We start from the raw sequence: 20939 nt of genomic DNA on the forward strand, positions 1-20939 counted from the left end.
CATCCACACTTGCTCGTTTAGCTCTGCTTAATTCTTCTTGATATGTTTCCTAGTATTTTTTTTCTCTTATCTATGTCTTGTAAATTGCTCTTGATTTGTCTCTTGATATTCCTCTTTGCGTTTACCTCTTACAGGAAGATGAGTGCTATGTTTCCTTACGTAATTCTAAACAATTTTTTCGAAAATCACAAGATGCCAAGCATATGTCTCTCGCTATTTGTAACGACCAGTCGAAGCTCAGGGTCCAGTCTATCTCTTTTTCATCTTTATTCATCTCGTTTGAATGATCTCTACTTGTATCATTATCTCTTGATTGATAAAGAGCTAACCCTTTTTTTCCTTCTTTATACCTTTATTGTTGAATTGATTGTAATGTTTCAGGTATTCTTATTTTCGTTTTTTTTCTGCTTTTCTTTCTTTTTCTCTTCTAGTTTTCGTCTTTCCCCTTCCTTTCTTTCTCTTTTTTTTTGTCTTCGTCTTTTCCCTTCTTCTCTTTTTTTTTGTTTTTTACTAGAATTTCTGTAATTTTCCTGATAGTTTGTAATTGCTTTATTTTCCTTAATTTTATTAATATTTTGAAAATCCAGTTAGCTTTATTTCCGTCTCTTTCTCTCTTACTTTCTGTTGTTGCGCGAAATCCTCGTGGGGTTAGTGTATCTATCATAACTTGTTGTTTCTTGGTTTGAAAAACTGTTATTTATTAGCCTTTCTGCTTTGCGAAATGATATGTTATTGTATGCCATAATCATCTTTATTTCTTTATTTTTAAGAACAACGGGGCAGTTCTTGTAGGTAGAACAATGATTACCTGCGTAATTTCTGCATGTTACCGCTTTATTACATTCACCGTGCATGGTGAATGTAGTAAACTGCATACTGTATATTTGGCTTCATTTTTACATTGGGTTTTAACATGGCCGAATTTAAAATAATTAAAGCATTGGATCACTGATGTTATATACGGTCTGACTCTTAATCTAATATTCAATCTATCAAAAATCTTGATTCTATCTTTAATTTTATTACCTTTCATCGTGATTATAAAATTATTTGTAAATTGTAGTTGGAATTTTTTAGTCTTTTGATCCCAAACTCTCCTCTTCATTTTTTCTATCTTCAAGATGTCTTCTTTTCCCATTATGTTTTCCTATAGCTCTGAAATATCATATGGCCAATTGATGATTGGCACCCCTGCTGAAAGAATCTGAAAATTCAATAAAACCATGCAGCCATTTGCTAGGTTACTTTTCGAGCTTATCTAAGCAAGCATTTGCTTTTACTAAATTTTGGAAATTTAATATTGCATTATTATATTTAATTATTTCTATGCTTAATGAACTAACGTGGTTTGGATTGTACCACATTGATATTTTAATACTGTTTTTGGCCTTGCTAGATGTACAATTTAATTTTGCATTTTTCCTTTATAGATTTATCGAAATTAACTGCTTTAATCAACTTATCATAAGTACTTTTTTCTACATCTTTTATCAATTTTAATTTCCCCTCTATTACTACATATTTCTCTTGTAGGAGACTACTATCACTTGTATTTCCTTTCGAATTGCGTTCCAAGATCGTACCTGGTTTAGTCGTCTTATAATATTTCGTATCGTCCAACCTATCTTTTGTCTGTTCTACAAGGTCTGTTCTCTCGCTTTCTGTAAACATGTTTATTTCACAACTTGATCCAACATGTCCTTCCCTCCTTTGCTCGAGTTATTCTTTGTTTCATCAATTTTTTCCGTTACTGTAACGGTCCTATCTTGTATCTCGCCACTTTCTAACCCTAAAAACTTATCTGGTTCTATGCTCAGTATTTTAACACATTCTTGTCGCCGCTTTCCTCCATATCCGAAGTGAGATCTATATTCTCTTGTCCTTTGTTGCTCGGACCCAATTCCTTCACCACCGACTTGATTCTCCTCTTCTCTCTCCTTGCTTCGGTTTTAATCTCTCTCTTGGCATATGGATTATATCTGCTCCTTCATCGGGCCGAGGGAACATTTGCTATAATGTATCTTAGTTCCCTTATTAATGATTTTCTCTAAGGCAACTCAACGCAACTCGCTACCCTCACACAACCACGCCACACCGTTACACTCGAATTTAAGAGAGAGCGATTGCACACATCCGCTTAGTTCGACTGTCCCGGCGAGAATCCGCGTCAAAATACATAGAGATACATAGGTGTAATCTTTCGGACATGACACTTTTGTTTTTTTGTGTGCTTGTGTTATTAAGCGGTATGATAACTCAACAGTTGTTCAGTCGGCAACGCTATGCAGTTGTATAAGTGTCGAAAACTTCGAGCATTGCATTTCACAATAACCGAGCGACTCGAGTAGAGAATTTGTATTAAATTTTGCCAAAAACTTGATCACATATGTTCCAAAACAATCGGTATTATTCGTAAAGTTTATGACTCTATGAGTGAAACACAAATAAGAGAATGATTTAAATGGCTCAAAGATGGTTATGTTGCAGTAGAGCAATGTGCAGGCATGCTCACTGTTTTCTTTAATGAAGATGTTGTACACTTTTAATATGCTTCACAATGTACAATGTGTCGCATAATAAACAAGGGGTATTACTTGGAAGAATTCTTTTTTTAGTTTAAAATACATTTGTAATTTTATTTAACCCTTAAACACGGACCCTTTAACCCTTTAACCCTTAAACAAGTGGGTCTGAGAGACCCCATATGAAGCTTTGAACGCTTGCTATGTGAAGAAGGAATGAAATAGGACGTTCGGACCAAGACGTCAAAATAGTTTGAAATCTCTTCTTTCGATTGATATGGTTGATCAACTTTTTTGGTCAACTAGAATTCGAACGGCACGGCAGCAAAGTTTTGTTAGAATCAATGCGGCTCATATAGTGTGTAAGTGAAACTTTTTTTGTGAGTATTTTACATAAAAAAGCTGGACAAAATACGTTCGAACAGGTCGGTTTGCGGATGTTACTCGCATATACTTTGTCTAAAGTTGGAATACTATAAAATGTTATAGAAAAGGGAATTTTTCCGAAATATAACGTAAAACATATCAATTTTCAATTTTAGACACGATTTAATCAAAAATACCTCATATTTGCCTTGTTACATAAGTACATTTTTTAATAGAAATGACAATGATATAATTTTTTTTGAAAGTATGAATCTTTAGCTTTTAAACGCCGTATTGTAAATTTCTTCAAAGTTTTTTATTGCAAAAATATTAGGAGTACAAATTGAAAACCGCCGTTTTCCAGTGGATGGCGCCAGCGGTAAATGCTGGCGCCAAACGTTAGATCAAAAATTTTAAATGTAAGGTTGGGCATCTGGCAACAATTCCTTATCATTGCAGTTGTGAATTTTTATCGGCGTTATATATTTTTTTGTGGTCGAAAATGTCGAAATTTGTGCCCAACAAGCGTCATTTGCGGGAAGTTTTGCTTTTTGCCTTCAATTCGAAAAAATCTGCGGCTGAGGCGCGTCGAATGATTGTAAAAACTTATGATGAGGCTTCCATTAGTGAAAGAACGTGTCGAGAATGGTTCTAACGCTTCAAAAATGGTGATTTCGGCGTAGAAGACAAGGAGCGTCCCGAACAGGTGAAAAAGTTTGAAGACGCACAATTGGAAACATTACTGAATGAAGATTCATCTCAAACGCAACAGGAGCTTGCAGATTCATTGGGCGTGACTCAACAAGCTATTTCACATCGTTTGAAAACCATGGGAATGATCCAAAAGCATGGACACTGGGTGCCATACGAATTAAAGCCGAGAGACGTCGAACGGCGTTTTTTCGCATGCGAACAGCTGCTCCAACGGCAAAAACGGAAGGGTTTTCTGCATCGTATTGTAACCGGCGATGAAAAGTGGATCCATTATGATAATCCAAAGCGAAAAAAATCGTGGGGCTATCGCGGCCATGCATCAACATCGACGGCCAAGCCAAACATCCATGGCTCGAAGCTCATGCTGTGTATTTGGTGGGACCAGCTCGGCGTGATTTATTATGAGCTGTTGCAACCGGGTGAAACCATCACAGGAGCTCGCTACCGAACACAACTAATGCGTTTGAGCCGAGCATTGCAGGAAAAACGGCCACAATACGAACAAAGACACGAAAAAGTGATGTTGCTGCACGACAACGCTCGGCCACATGTTGCTCAGGTCGTTAAAACCTATCTGGAAACATTGAAATGGGACGTCTTACCTCATCCGCCGTATTCTCCTGACATCGCCCCTTCAGATTACCACTTGTTCCGATCAAGTGCGCATGGCCTGGCTGAGCAGCACTTCCATTATTACGAAGAGGCCAAAAACTGGGTCGATTCGTGGATCGCCGCAAAAGACGAGCAGTTTTTTCGACGCGGGATTCGTATGCTGCCCGAAAGATGGGAGAAAGTAGTGGCCAGCGATGGACAATACTTTTAAGAATAAGTATGTAACCATTTTTCAACAATCAATCCTCAAATTTTGACAAAAAACGGCGGTTTTCAATTTGTACTCCTAATATGATTTTTTATTTTTAAGTGGATTTTTAGATGTCCAAAAATACCTCATATTCTCCATGTTACATAATTATACTTTTAAAAAAAAATGATTTTGCCAAATTTTATTTTGAAAGTGTGACTCTTTAACTTTAAAACGCCGTATATGAAAGTCCTTAAACGTTTTTGTTGCAAAGATATGATTTTTTAAAAGAAAAGTGGATTTTTGACCAATTTCTAATTTTTGCTTAATGGTTTTTCTTTTATAACTTCACAATAAATTATTTTTCGGCAATGCTGGTTGTGCAGTCACACTCCTGAGATTTTGAACTTTCGTTAAAAAAAAAATCGTAGAAAAATATTGATTGTAATCAAAGTTATAGCTTCTCAAAGTTGAAAAAGTCTCCCAAACCCAAAAATGTGTTTCCGTATTTTACAGGATCGGTGTGTTTAAGGGTTAATATTAAGAAAACATTTTTCACAATATTAAAATAAATGTTTTTTTAATGTAAAGAAGAAATTTATTCCATTAATTTTAACATATTTAAAAATATTTTTTTATTGTAAAAGAATGTTTAAAAAATGTTAAAATATTGTTTTGCTCATTGGGTCATCAGCTCACATAAAGTGACACGGGCGCTACGCGTTTACTTAGCGCGAAACCTTCCGTATTTTTTTTGCACAATTTTTTGAGACAATGTATAATTGCAGACGCAGCTTGTTTATAAAGATGGTAGCCAAAGTGAGACAGTAATTGAAGTAAATTTAAGACATCCTGGAAAACATGACCGCAATATTGTAAGAAAAAAATAATCTGAGATTTATCTGACATATCTAACGTGCATTGTATTAATTGAGTATTTAATTTTAGACCAGAAATCATAATTGGGCGATATACGTGAACCCTGTGGGTGTGGATGCCGCAGTAAAAGTGAAAGATACTCGATGCGTGGCAGCAGGATACATGTGGAATCCCTATTTTACACAACTAGCTGATCCGTTAAACGTAAATAATATTGATTCCTGAAGTATACTTTCTAAGTTACGAAAAATATCTTAATATGATATGCATAAAAATAAGAACTTCACTATGATCCGGTTGAGAAATTGGTTATATTCAAATGTACGTAACTTTAAAAATAATTATAAAATAATGTTCTTGGAAACATTTTAAAATTAAAAATCTTACCTTTTGAGGATGGTTAATATCTACTTTTTGAAATATTAGAAAAACAATTTTATAGATTGTTCTTACACATGTTTGAAAAATTAAAAAAAATCGGTTAATGTTCTACAGTAAAATAGGATCATTTTCGCTACACTAACTATTAGGTTAGGGTAATTGTCTCAATTACTGTTGTTTTAAGAGGATGCTAAACCTAAAACTAATCTTTTTCGACGCCGGTACGGCAGATTATTTTTCGGGCAAAGGATAAGGGGAATAGCGCTAATACTAGACGACCAGGCTAGCGTTTTTTGTCCAACATATTTATTTTCATTTGATTCTTAACCTTTAAATACATATTGAAAATTCCCCTATATTTTTGATCACTTACTGTGTGAAAACGGATTGGGAAAAAAGAATCGAGCTGGGTGGAAAAAAGTTTGAAGTCTTCTCTATCTACTGCTACAATTGACCAACTTTATTGCTTAACTAAAATAAAATGGCACGAAAGTAAAGTTTTTTCGGGAAAGTCTCTCAGACTCACTTATGTGTTTAAGGGTTAAGAGGATGCTAAAGTACCGCAAATTATCGACATTTACAGCTTCTAAATATCTTTAAATTGGCGTTATAGAATCACGAAAATTTTTTATAGAATTGAAATACGCGTAAAAGAAGAGGTGCTCAGGTAAATTTTACAAGAAAATCAAACAAAAAGTTAATAAATCATTAAAAATTCACTCGTATAGTCGTCACCTGAGGTTAACTTTACTTTAATATAGAAGTTGTGTAGTTCGTACGTACAAAATAATAGTAGAGCACCCTTCAGAAAACACGCACGAATAACATTGACCATGTGAAATTACGATTGAACGTCTAACAAAATAAAAATGCTAATGTGCTTTTACCGCATGCATATTTCGCTCAGTAAAGCTGAATTGTCATAAATGGAGCAATAATAGTGTCCAACAATAGTTGATAGGTCTTTTTGCAGATGGCAAAATAATCAAAAAACGAAGACAGATGTATGCGTTGGACAAAGAGCGATAGCCTGGTCTTCCTCGAAAAATAATTTGCAGTACCAACGTCAAGGAAGTTCTTCTGTTACTTTAGCATCCTCTTAAGAGAATGCTAAATCAATGGGAATTACTGACACGTTATAGTTTATTTTAATTTTCAAATTGATTTGACAGATCACAAAATCCTTTGGTAGGATAAGTACGCACCAAAAAAAGTGCGATTTTTATGAAAAACTAGATTTTTATGAAAACAGATATTCTGAGGTTTTTAAACTCGCTAAAAATTGCTCTATATAGGTTTTGCGGAATTTAAAGCTAATGTTACATTTTCGAAATTCCAAATGGCGGATTAAAAATGGAAAGTAGGTGAATTTTTATGAAAAAGTATAAGGTTTTTGAGTCCGCTAAAAATTGTATTATATAGATTTTGGGGGTTGTGAAATGTAAATTTAATCTAAATGTTATACTTTTGAAATTCAAAATCGCGGAACGAAAATGAAAAATAGGTGGATTTTTATAAATAATTTATTTTATAATTATCCTTAATAAATATTCTTAAAATTGGAGGGTATAAGGTTTTATATTTAAATAAAAGTATAAGGTTTTTGAGCTTGCTGAATCCACATATATGAGAATTAAATTTTAAAATTCAATATAACGGGTAGGGGAGATCGGGGATAAAAGTTCCGATTTTAAGAAAATATCCAAAATGACTAGTAAATTAATTTGTTGTTCTTTTGACTATTGACTGATTTATCATCAATTATCATTATCATATTGTATTTTAGGATTATAAGGTTAATTGTAGTATATTATCATTAATTTTTGTACAAAGTTATTTATAAGAGTCAGAGAGGAACGTTTTACCCCTTCATGGGGTTAGTTGTTACTGCGCTGGGGTAACTTGTTACCAAAAGATATAAAGCCATTTAGAAAAAAAAAAACTTTTTAATAAATCAAAACACGAATTATATTTATAATTAATATTTAATAAATTAACGAGACAATCAGGTACATTAAAGCTAAACAATTGATATTTATATTTAATTATAATTATGTTAACAATCATAGAGTATATAATAATTATAAACCACATTTAAAACTATATTTTATCTCATTTTTTTGTGACAAACATTTGTATTTATGAGATCAGTACTTTGAAATGATCTTTACGATCCTTTTAAATAATAAATTTAAAAATCTAATCTAAATAAAAATAAAATAAAAAAATGATTAGTTTTTTAGGAAAACAATATTAAGATAATCTTTGTGATCTTTTTACGTACCTAATTTAAATAATAATAAATTAAAAAAGGAATCAACTTTTTATTGTTCTTAACCTTTTATTGTTCTTCTTTTAGAAGAACAATAAAAAGTTAAATATTAAAAACTTAAAGAAAGTAGAAATAAGAACATTTTGTTAAAATAAAAAATTTTTTAACTATGAAAACATGGCGCTACTGGATAAGAAAAGCAAGGAAAAAAATTGGCAGAACGAATGCAAATAATGTAACACTTGTAAAATATGCGTTATAAAAACAATTAGAAGTAAGTTACAGATTAAGTTTCTTTAACATTTAAGTAACATTGTAAGTTGTTACGTCTGGCGTTCAAAATTTTTTCTTTTCTTACGCCATCCGATAATATTTTTTTAAAATAATCGCGTTTATTTTGTAGAATTCACTATTAACGTATTGAATTCATTTGGCGTGGATGTGTTGATTTTAAAATATTAAAATTTAAAGAATGCGCCCGCGAGCGCGCGCGGCCGTCCAGCGTACTCGAACGTTTGGCGACGCGTGGTTGCGCGGCGGAATACGGCCACTGGCGAAACGCAGTCCCCCCTTCCCCCCTACCTCTGCGGCTCGCCCCCGCGCGAGCGTCTACAAGCGTGGGAGCCGGAGCTAGCCGCGAGGGCGCGTTGCAGTGCCATTTTCAAACCCATAACCACCCTTGCGCGTCCGGAGCATATAAAAGGAGCGCGCGCGGAGCATCTTTTGAACAGATCGCTCTGGACAGTCGGAGTGTGCGCTTGAACAGGCGGCCAGCCAACGGTAAGACTGGCAGAGGGATCCTAACGACGGGAGGGTTATTCTTGCAAACGAGGCAGCCGAGGAATAGCATCGGGATGTCTCCTTCCTTCACTACCTCTCCTTTGTAGGCAGTTGAACCACACCGAGTGTATGCTTGAGTGCGGCCTAACCTACACTCGTTCTCTCTCTTCTCCATCATTCTCCTTTCCTCAAATTGGTCGCGGCGTAACTTGCTTGCACCACTTCCTGATACCTATTGTCCACTTCTTTCCTATATCCCAAGAGGTGTGTTTTTCTCGAGTTGCGCGCGACCTGGTTTCACGCTTGTGTTTGCGCCTTCTTCGGCATCTCTTTGTCTTTCCATCACATATTTCTTAACCTCTCTTCCTTCTTAAAAAATTTCCACCGGCATCCTAAGTTATTTTTTGATGCTCCGGAATTCAAATTTAGAATTAAACTTAAAACGTTTAATTTTAAATCGAAACTAAAAATAACATAAAGTCAACAAAAAAAAACTAAACTCAATGTAGGATGTTAGGAGGGTATCGACGAGCCAGAGTTGAAATGTGCTTCTTTATTGCAACGGAAAGATTTACACCAACACTTTCGAGAATTGTCTCGTCTCGATCGCTATCGAGCACCCGCATATATACTACGCGTTCGGAGGCCCTAACGGCCCCATTGGTCCGCGCCCCGCTGGAGGGGTGCGCTGGACGCACGGTTTCGCGGTTCGCGTACGCAATGGCTCGATCCCGCACGAACGTGTCAGGACATGCTTCAAGGAGTACTTCCTATCCTACACTCGGCCATTCTGCATTGATATCCGACCCGGATATCCATTAGTCTAAATCGTGTGCTTCTTCATCGTTTGGTGAATCATCTATTTCGCTCGCCCACGGCTTAATATAATCGGCGGCTGTGGATGTCTCCCAGGGACCTTCATGGTCGCCCGCCTTTCTGACCATATATCGGTTGTTACGCAATACTTTCACGATTTTGTAAGGACCTAGAAACTTATTGGCTAACTTGAGTCCTGGGCCTTGTTGTGTGCGTTTAATCGCCACTAAATCGTTTTCGTTGTAACTCGCCGCTTTTTTCCGCTTTTTGTCAAATCCGCGCTTGTTTTCCTTTTGAATTCTCGCAATGCTTTCTCTGGCGTGGTCTCTAATCTCATCGCGACCTTCTTGAAATTCGGAGATCCATTCCTGGTCTAACAACTCGCGCATTCCGCAAGTGTCTCGCAATCGCGCGTTAGTTCCGAATAATACATTGAATGGGGACGCACCTAAACTTCTATGTAGCGTTGTATTAAGACATTGCTGTGCTAAACCTAAATGCTTATATCACTCTTCTCGCTTCGGATCCGCGAGTTTAGTTAATAAGGGAATTAATGTGCGGTTTACTCGCTCCGCTTGACCGTTAGCTCTGGGTATTCCGGTCGTTATAAGCACATGCTCGATATTTTCATCCTTACAGTAACTTCGAAAATCATTCGAGGTGAAAGCTGTGCCTCGGTCTGAAATTATTCGACGGGGATTTCCGAAAATTACTGATTGTTTTCTTAAAATATTTAAAACTTCGGCTATACTGGTAGTTTTAGTCGCGTATAGCCATACAAACTTAGAGAATGCATCGACAATAAGAAATATGTGATTGTAACTTTTCTTAGTAGAAGGAAGCGGTCCCAGATGATCAATATGATAGGTATCGAGTGGTACCTCTCTCTTCACAATCGGATTTAAAAATCCCTCTTGTTTACCTTGCTTTCTGTCAGCTAATATACACGGGACACAATTTTTAATAATCTCTTGAACTTTATTTTTAACGCGTGGGATCCAGTACTCTTTATTCAATAACGCCTCAGTTTTCGCAACCGAAAAATGTCCTTTTTCGTGCGCCCGTCGTATAATTTGAGACCTCAACGAGGTGGGTACAACAATTCGCAAATCGTCGTCTATTTCTTTAAAAAGTATATCACCTCTTATCACGTATCCATCAATTTTCCGTATTTTAACAGTATCAAAAATTCTTTTAACGTCAACGTCGTCTTGTTGCGCCTTCCCTAATCGCGCTAATAAACCGTCTTTACGAGCTTCTATTAACATGCATCGCGGTAACGGGTTGCGACTCAAGGCATCGACGTGTGCCATATTTTTACCCGGCCGATGCTCTATCGTGTAGTCATACTCTTCTAGAAGTAAAGCCCATCGAGCTACGCGCACGCATAAATTTTTTTTGTTCATCGTGGCCGCAAATGCACGACAATCGGTAACAATTTTGAACGGTATTCCTAACAGATAGACGCGGAATTTTCTAAGCGCTTTTATGATAGCTAATATTTCTAGCTCGTAGCTTGTGTATCTTTCTTCCGCCGGCGTGGTTTTACCACTACAATAATAAACGGGATGCATCGCGTTATCGTTCTTATTTTTTTGTAAAAGAATCGCGCCGTATCCGAGCATCGACGCGTCAGTGTGCAACTCGGTTTCCGCGCCTACTATATACAGATTCAAAATCGGGCTATTACAAAGAATTTCTTTTAGCCGCTCGAATGACTCTCTCTCTTTTTCGCCAAATTCGAATTTCGTCTCCGCTCTTAACAGATTCGTTAATGGGCGCGCAATAGTCGAATACTGAGGGACAAACTTTCTAAAATACCCGCTGAGACCCAAAAAGCTTTGAACTTGTTTAGTTGAACTGGGTTCGGGGAATTTTCTCACTGCCTCCGTTTTGCGTTCCGATGGACTCACGCGACCGTTCTCTATCACATGACCGAGATATTCCACTCGCTGTTGTAAAAATTGGCACTTCTGCCAATTGATCTTTAATCCGGCTTCACCTGCGACTTTTAATACTTTCCGAAGATTCTCTACTCCCGTTTTAAGGTCAGCGGACGGTATAATCAAATCGTCCATGTAAGTTAATGTTATTTTGGCTTGTACTAAATCTCGAAAAACTATATTATCGAATCTTTGAAAAATGGCAGGAGAGTTGCACAAACCAAAAGGAACTCGTAAAAATTCGAAATGCCCATCTGGCACGATAAAGGCTGTAAATTTCCGGCTTTGTTCGTCCATCGGAACGTGTAAAAACCCGCTCTCTAAATCGATTGTACTAAAGTAATTCGCGCCTTGCAACGAATCGAATTGATCCTCCGCAAGCGGTAAAGGGTACCGATCTTTGACTATTTTTTTATTTAGTTGCCGATAGTCAATGCATAATCTAATTGAACCGTTTTTTTTCTTGGCTAACACGACAGGACTCGCGTATTCTGACAAGGATGGCTGCACAATGCCTTCGCGTATCCACTCGTCTATTTGCGCGTTGACTTGCTCTCTTTCTAACGCTGATAATCGTCTCGCTCTCTGATACACAGGCTCATCGTCTTTTAACAATATTGTCATTTTTAATCCGACTTCTCGCGTTTTCTTTGGCTCATACTCGTCAGTTAGAATTTTAACCGCGTCTCTACATTCCGCATCCGGTATATGCGTTACGTCTATGTTATTTGCTTCGTCGAGATCCAAGCTTATCTGCTTATATTTCACTGAATTCTTTATTTATTGAGTCGAGCTCCGGTTCATCGAAGACAATATTTCCGGCATTTATCGTAGTTTTAACGGTCTCTAGAAAATCTGCACCGATGAGTAAGTTGTGTTTCATGAGCGTGTCTGAGACGACACGAACAAGCATCGGATATTTTTTATTGTCGATAGTTACGATCGTATTAAACTCGCCTAAAGTTACGTTATTTACTGACCCTACACCGCGAAAACGAATTACATTTTTCTCTAACTTCGGAGCGCCTATTTTAACATACTGATCCGCGCGCATCAAACAAATATCACTTCCGGTGTCGATGAGCGCTTCTACCTTCCGGTCGTTAATTGACACTTCTTTCACATACCTTTTTCGGATGCTTTGCGTAACAACGTCGGTGTCGCTCACCGTCTTTTGCTGCTTGTCGCATTTTGATGCCAGATGTCCGCGTCCGCCGCAACTGAAGCACTTCGGTCCCTCTGCCTTCGTCGGGTAGTCCGCACTCATGTGGTTCCGCTGGCCGCAGTTGAAGCACCGTCTCTCGTTCTGTAGGGCCTCCTTTTTGCCCGCTTTCTCTGCATCCTGGCGACGACTTCCGGATACCTCCATCTTTTTCGCAACATTGGCGGGAAGCCTCTCCTTCAGATTTACTTTTTCGAAAGCTCGTAGCAATGATACCTTCGACGTAAATCCTCCGACGCATGCCTGGTCCCTCAAACTCACCACCGGAATGCCGTCGATAATGTAATCTAGCACCTCGTCTTTGTCGACAGGAACTCGATTAGCGAGGATTGACTTCGCGTGGACGTACTCGTGAAACGTCTCACCTCTCTGCCAGACTCTCTGCTCAAACGTCTTCCTCAGCTCGATTTTGTTCGGGCGGTGGTCGAACATCTCACGCAGCTCGTTTAGCAGATCATCAACGGCGGACTCTACGCGAGTAGGTTCAGAATGGAACCACTCCAGAGCCTTGCCTTTAAGTCTCATGCTGATCAGAACCCTGGTATAGCCCTCCGTCAGGTCGTACGTCCTCCTCAGCAAGGTCAATTGTCGCTCCCAGTTTCCATAATCGCCGGTGTCTCCGTTGAAGTAGCCCAGTAGATCTGCTATGGCCGTTATGCTCAGCTTAGCCGACACTGCCTCCCGCTCTACTCGCTGCTCACGGTCGGACACGTTTGCTCGCTGCATGTCTCGCAGTAGCTGCAACTCCGCCCTCGCAAGAGCTAGCTCGCGATCGGCAAGCTCTTTTTCTCGTCGGCACAGCTCGATTTCCCTCTGATAGTCGGCGACGCTTGAAGCCGCCGTACTCGTCGTGTTCGTCGTGCTCGCCCCTGCAACTTCGGGGGCATCTTGCATCCACGCTCCCGCTGGGTCTGCTTCTATCAATCGGGCGATTAGCTCGGCTTTATTTCTCGCTATGCTCAACCCCAACGCCTTCAATTTCTCCTTTAACTCGACGATGGTGAAATCGCTCGGCTCTCTGACACTCATGTTGTTCTCGCTGTTTCTCGCTATTTCTCGCTGCTTCTCGCTGTCTCTCGCTGCTTCTCGCTGTTTCTCGCTGTCTCTTGCTGCTTCTCGCTGTTTCTCGCTATCTCTCGCTGCTTCTTGCTGTATTTCAATCTGACTGCGTTGATCCCGGACGAGCCCCCAAAATTTGTAGGATGTTAGGAGGGTATCGACGAGCCAGAGTTGAAATGTGCTTCTTTATTGCAACGGAAAGATTTACACCAACGCTTTCGAGAATTGTCTCGTCTCGATCGCTATCGAGCACCCGCATATACACTAACCTCTATCAAGTTAGCACCCCCACCACAGAAAATGTGAACAAGATATATATCAAAATTAAGTGCTAATTAGGTGCTAATTAGGTGCTCCATTCCTGATTTTAGTGCTCAAACAGTTTAGCAGAAATTCACATTTGAAAGTGGCGGTGCTAGATTGACGTCAAGATAGCACCGCCAATACAAAACGCGAATTAAAAAAAAAAGAAATATCATAAAATTAAGTGCTATTTAAGTGCTTTTAGGAGCAACAAACAGAATTGAAATATTTATTATATTTTAGGGGATACAAGTCAAAAAAGCAATTATATATAGTATACGAACAAGAGTAAAGTACTTTTTTATGATGTGATAGAGGATTGGTTCCGGTGTTAAACTGTTTCCTGATTTTGGTGCTCTCACGATATGCGATATCTGATTTTGGTGCTCATCCCTCGTCGTCGAAAAACCACCCCTAACTTGCCGCGCGTTCAAACCATCAAGAGTAAAGTACCTCCTAAAATCGAGACAGAGGATCGGTTTCGGTGTTAAACTGTTTCTTAATTTTGGTGCTCTCGAGATATGCGATATCTGATTTTGGTGCTCATCCCTCGTCGTCGAAAAACCACCCCTAACTTGCCGAGTAATGTAACAAGAGCTAGTTAAATGGAAACGAAAGTATTTGACCGATAATGTATAATACAAATTGAATAAAAATCGCCTTATACGGTCGTCGCTAGATCTTCGTGCTATGTTTGTTTTTGTGATTTTATATACCCATTCAAATTTAACGAAAGTCTGCGCTGATTACTTGTCAGACATAACACAGCTCTAAGTCAAATAAGAATAAGTAATATCACGTTTTATTAAATTAATTTTACTTATTAATTATTGATGCTTGCTTGCATCTAAATCCCTACCCCCCTGAAAAAACTGTAAAGAAATATATAAAATCACACAAAAACAAATATAGCACGAAGATCTAGCGACGACCATATAGGACGATTCTTATTCAATTGGTTAAATTGATTTTACATAAAAGAACATTTATTGCATATCAAAACATTTTATAAATAAAAATATTTTGTGCATGTATTGTGTAGTAGTACATATATGTAACAGTCTTTGTGTATGTAATATATTATTTTAGAAAGTATTATGTATATTATATGTGTGTGTGTGTGTGTGTGTGTGTGTGTGTGTGTGTGTGTGTGTGTGTGCGTGTGCGTGTGCGTGTGCGTGTGTGTGTGTGTAATACTTATATAATTTAACATACTTATAATATACAATATACTTATATCATATACATGTATATACATATACATACATATATGCACATATTACATTTTTGTTAATTGTATTATATTGCATACAAAACAATTTGTGGAGAAATAATGTAATTTTCATTTAAAGTTTCTTCGGCATCTTTGCAATCGTCATACTTAATCCATTTATTGTTACTGCGGTAACAAATTGTTGTGTAATGGCCAATTGTCGAATGCCTTGTTTGTTTTTTAAGTCCTGTGTAATTGACAATACCAATCAGATAATATTCTTTCTCGAGAAATGTGAATTTTATTTTTTTGGGGATGTCACGTAATTTAATTTCTGGCACTCCTTCATACGCATATGTTTCTAACATAACATAGGGTCCTAAAAAAGATTGGAAAACATTTAAAATTAAACAAGAAATATACACAACCATTTACAACTTCGGAAACATTTGCAATTTTGGTGCATCTTACGAAAAGTTAAGCATTGCCATGGAAAAAAAGAAACAGTAGTAGTTTTCAAAAGTGCACTTCAAAAAGAGGAAAGATAGAGTCGTATATTTTTTTAAATTTTGTTTCTGCGATATTTTGTTTGTAAATTACATAGTGTTAAATAGTGTCACATAAAATTACATAAAATTAAATAGTGTTTTCTTCCAACGATCGTGTATAATGTAGTAATAATGAGAAAATGTACAGCAACTAATGGAATATGATTAAACTATTATTAACAATTAATGTGTCAGTAATCAAATATTTAATATAATTTAGAATAATGATTACCTGAATGTGAAAACATTGTTTCCTCCAAGCCATTGCAGTTTATTCGACAGCAATGTCGAGCTCCTTCAATAATTATTGTATTTTCCAGAGCTTTAAAGTCCTGCCGCGTCAACAAGTTAATATCTGCATGCATCAGTGGAAATTCTTTTTTTCTTTCCACGCAACCGTTGGAACATTTTGAAATTTCTTCAAATGGAGGACATTTTGCAAATAATTTATTAGCTAAAGAACCAACGTTTGCTACACAATCAATTAATATTATATTATTTGGTAATAATTTTCTTGTAAAGATCTCAGTCTCATTCAAAATTTGTGCTCTTAGCTTGTATGATTGTCTAGTAATACCACGCGTTGCTGCATCTAACACCAATTTAAAAAATGTATTTGATTCTTTTTGCGATATAAATTTTTTTATTTCTTCTTTATCGAAATATCCTGCTGTAAATAATTGTAATAGGCTGTCGAAGGCACAAGTATTTGTATAAGAAAACTTATTAGTTCCTATTTTTATTGCCTTAATCGATACATTACTGCCATTTTTTATGATTGGCATTTTCGTAACTTTATTATTTGAAAATAAATTATTGATATTGTTTGCATGCAGATATTTACTTGTTATCTTTTTTTCCTTAGTCGTGGCTAATCCGCGCCAATTTTCTAATTCTCTCGTTGGCAATACATCTTTTGCAATATTATTATTATTGCAGTTTCTGCATATTCGTGCTTGGCCGTATCCTTCTTCGTTTACGGGTGCAGAGCATTCGTTTACTGCATGCACTGCTTTGTTACAAATGTAACATTTGTGTGCACCGGTAGGAGTATCTCCATTCGCACACACTGGACATGAATCTGTCGCGCTTGATTGCGATGAATTGGTAGAACACTGAAAGAATTAATAATTTTGTTAAGACCTAAAAATTTTACTGAAAATTGATACAATTGGATACAAATGAAAATAAATTTTGTTGGACCATCAAAATAATTATGTTGGAAACGCATGATAAGCAATACTGCAAAAAATTTTTCTAAGTTTTCTAATTAATTTGAGAAATAAATTCCAACATAATTATTTTTATGATCCAATAAAATTTATTTTTAGATCTATATATTCAGCAAAAGCGTTCTTTCCGTAAAGTGTTTAATTAAATGTTTTGATTACATTTCTTTCTATTTCCGCGTGTGGTTCTTCTATTGTGTTCTCTGTGTGTTTCGACTGCGCATTTACAAGTTTAGTGCGTCCACTTAAAAAGTTGACATGCTTTTTTACAAATTCGTCGACTCGCATTGGTGTTTCCTCATTTTTTAGGAATATATTTTTTATTATATTAAAATCTCCCTCCACCGATGCACTGCTAGCTGGAACTCGACCGTAACCAAATTTGTCGCGACAGACACACGACCACATTGGTAAAAATTTGATATGCGTCATGATTTTTTCTGCAAATCTTGGTAAATAATGAGCATTTTCGCGATCACCATCAATAACATTAATTTTATCTGCGACATCTCTGTCAATCGCTTTTGCCCATTCTGTCCACTTGTTCATATTCATATTATCTTCTTCTTCTTCTTCAGCAACAATGTCCATGCTCTCTTTTACTGGTTCACCTAAATCTTCTTCGATCGTTGAACACATAAGAGACTTTACTTTTTTTTTATACTCTTCGCAGATTGTTATAGTACCATCTTCTAGTGATACTCCCTCCGTTTCGCTGCGTGCAATTATTAAAATAGATGCCAAAATCATTTTTGCTGTTTCTTCATTTCTACATAAAATTAATTGACCCAACAAAAATAAGTAAAATTGTTTAATTCGAGGTCGCTCATCTTTCAAGAAATTTGCATACGTTTTCATGAAGTGTGCTACGTCGATTCGAATATAGCATTGAGGTACACGAGTATCTTTACAAGCGTCGGCATAATGTTCGAGCGTTAAATATCCCGTAAAGCTACGTACTGCTGCTGTCAAAAGAGCAATGGAAAAATCGCAAACGACTTCTTGAGGATGAGGTGTACCTGTTCGTATCCATTCGATAAGCCAAAATTGAATAGAATTTGTCGTATGGCTCTCTGTTAGCATTTGCGTTACGGGGAAAAGTCCGCTTCGATCACAATTTATAACAGCATTGTATAAGAATATATGTTTCGAATTCGAGTTATTAGGTTTTCGAATTTTCTTCACAATGCTTCCGGTTGCATCGATAAATATACAAGCAGGTTGTGAAGCAGCATATGCTCTGTAGACATCTAATTGGTAATTTGCCCAATAATGCATGTAAAACGGATGTATCCCAATACTATGAATTACTCCTGCTAACGTATCAAATTGCATTATATGCATAGCTTTTATTGGATCTTTGTCAATATAATTTTTTTGTAACATCTCATATTTTGCGTTACGTAACACTTCAGCAGTGTATAAGTGCGGAGACTCTGTCACATCGTTAATATCCATATATTGTTCTACCAGTTGTACTCTATAAGCCATTGCAGATTTTCCGCGCATGTTTTCAACGATGGTTTCTCGATTAGGTCTGCGAAGATAACGCTTACCGCAGCGTCCATCACCAGCAGTAAATCTGCACCTTATTATTGTACTTAATTCACTTTCAGAGTTATCAATTTTGCAATTGATAGTAGAACCACAACGACAAGCTCCATTTGCGTATCCTAATTGTCCGTCACGGGTTAGTTTGTGATTTTTAAAATTGAAACCACATGACAATTTAGTGGCTTCCCAAATTTTCTTACTAAATATGTCCTGCCATACTCCTGATTGTAAAATTGTGTAATGCCGCGTCATTCTTCTTTTACTTATCTTATCTTTCCTCTGATATTTTTTATGAATGAGCATTGCTTCGAAGTCACTTTTAGGTATATTAATTGTGAAAACAGTTTCTTCACATGATTTCATTATGCTCTCGTAAGATTCATTGCTCGTTGCCAAAGAAGTATTCACGTATGATTCTTCTGTAGAGGTATTACTTTCTTCATCTTCTGTCTTACTTGCATTCGGATCGGTAGACGGAAAATGGCCCATTAATTCACTTCGAACATTATGCTTATTGCACACGACAAACGTATACAAAGCAGTTGATGTTATACTGTTATTCATCTCCTCTGATAATGTATGCCATATCCTCTCGTGTTTCGATTTAATTTTGTCACCATCAAATACGATATCATTTTTATGATTTATTAATAATTCCATTACTTTGTTTCTGTCTATTTTGACAGGTCTTCCGCGTTTGTACATTTTTAACAATTTCTATGTCAAATTGTAACAAATTATATGTATATGCACCACAACTCAAATTATGCTCGCACAAATAATACTTTCAGAATGCTTCGTTCAGAATCGCTACGGATCGTGAGATCGACTGAACAGACGAGGCATTCGCGGATCCTGACTGTTTGAAACATAAGAAAATCAGAAGCTATAAAGCATCTTGGGAGACAAGAGAGATGAGAGATGCGACAATGACCTCGAGTGTTCGAAATATTAATTATAGCTTCTGATTTTCTTATGTTTCAAACAGTAAACATAAGAAACATTTTCATTTTCAACAGTAAACATTTTCAATGTTCCAACGGTTGCGTGGAAAGAAAAAAAGAATTTCCACTGATGCATGCAGATATTAACTTGTTGACGCGGCAGGACTTTAAAGCTCTGGAAAATACAATAATTATTGAAGGAGCTCGACATTGCTGTCGAATAAACTGCAATGGCTTGGAGGAAACAATGTTTTCACATTCAGGTAATCATTATTCTAAATTATATTAAATATTTGATTACTGACACATTAATTGTTAATAATAGTTTAATCATATTCCATTAGTTGCTGTACATTTTCTCATTATTATTACATTATACACGATCGTTGGAAGAAAACACTATTTAATTTTATGTAATTTTATGTGACACTATTTAACACTATGTAATTTACAAACAAAATATCGCAGAAACAAAATTTAAAAAAATATACGACTCTATCTTTCCTCTTTTTGAAGTGCACTTTTGAAAACTACTACTGTTTCTTTTTTTCCATGGCAATGCTTAACTTTTCGTAAGATGCACCAAAATTGCAAATGTTCCGAAGTTTTAAATGGTTGTGTATACTTCTTTTTAATTTTAAATGTTTTCCAATCTTTTTTAGGACCCTATGTTATGTTAGAAACATATGCGTATGAAGGAGTGCCAGAAATTAAATTACGTGACATCCCCAAAAAAATAAAATTCACATTTCTCGAGAAAGAATATTATCTGATTGGTATTGTCAATTACACAGGACTTAAAAAACAAACAAGGCATTCGATAATTGGCCATTACACAACAATTTGTTACCGCAGTAACAATAAATGGATTAAGTATGACGATTGCAAAGATGACGAAGAGACTTTAAACAAAAATTATGTTGTTTCTCTATAAATTGTTTTGTATGCAATATAACACTATTTACAAAAATATAATAAGTGTATATATGTATGTATATGTATATACATGTATATGATATAAGTATATTGTATATTATAAGTATGTTAAATTATATAAGTATTACACACACGCACACGCACACGCACACGCACACGCACACGCACACACACACACACACACACACACACACACACACACATAATATACATAATACTTTCTAAAATAATATATTACATACACAAAAACTGTTACATATATGTACTACTACACAATACATGCACAAAATATTTTTATTTATAAAATGTTTTGATATGCAATAAATGTTCTTTTATGTAAAATCAATTTAACCAATTGAATAAGAATCGTCCTATATGGTCGTCGCTAGATCTTCGTGCTATATTTGTTTTTGTGTGATTTTATATATTTCTTTACAGTTTTTTCAGAGGGGTAAG

At 36.4% G+C, this 20939-nt stretch overlaps 2 protein-coding genes across 3 annotated transcripts in view; one reads left to right on the plus strand and one right to left on the minus strand.

The window, feature by feature from the left end:
- LOC105197011 overlaps window positions 1–20939 on the plus strand; it is a 255685-nt gene that overhangs the window by 190243 nt on the left and 44503 nt on the right. Inside the window, exons 14-15 of one of the 2 annotated variants that reach the window (XM_039447795.1) lie at window positions 5193–5279; window positions 5353–5487. The exons of the other annotated variant lie outside the window; for it this stretch is intronic. Coding sequence (XP_039303729.1) covers window positions 5193–5279; window positions 5353–5487 — 222 coding nt within the window. The remainder of the gene's footprint in view (window positions 1–5192; window positions 5280–5352; window positions 5488–20939) is intronic. 2 annotated transcript variants of the gene reach the window in all.
- Window positions 15289–17031, minus strand: LOC105203282 (120.7 kDa protein in NOF-FB transposable element). The gene is made up of 2 exons (XM_026141217.2): window positions 16053–17031; window positions 15289–15651 (listed from the first exon to the last, which is right to left on the minus strand). Exons 1-2 carry the CDS (start codon window positions 16603–16605, stop codon window positions 15359–15361), a joined length of 846 nt encoding a protein of 281 aa, XP_025997002.2. The 5' UTR covers window positions 16606–17031; the 3' UTR covers window positions 15289–15358.

This window comes from Solenopsis invicta, chromosome 4 (genome assembly GCF_016802725.1).
Source record: "Solenopsis invicta isolate M01_SB chromosome 4, UNIL_Sinv_3.0, whole genome shotgun sequence".
Taxonomy (NCBI): domain Eukaryota; kingdom Metazoa; phylum Arthropoda; class Insecta; order Hymenoptera; family Formicidae; genus Solenopsis; species Solenopsis invicta.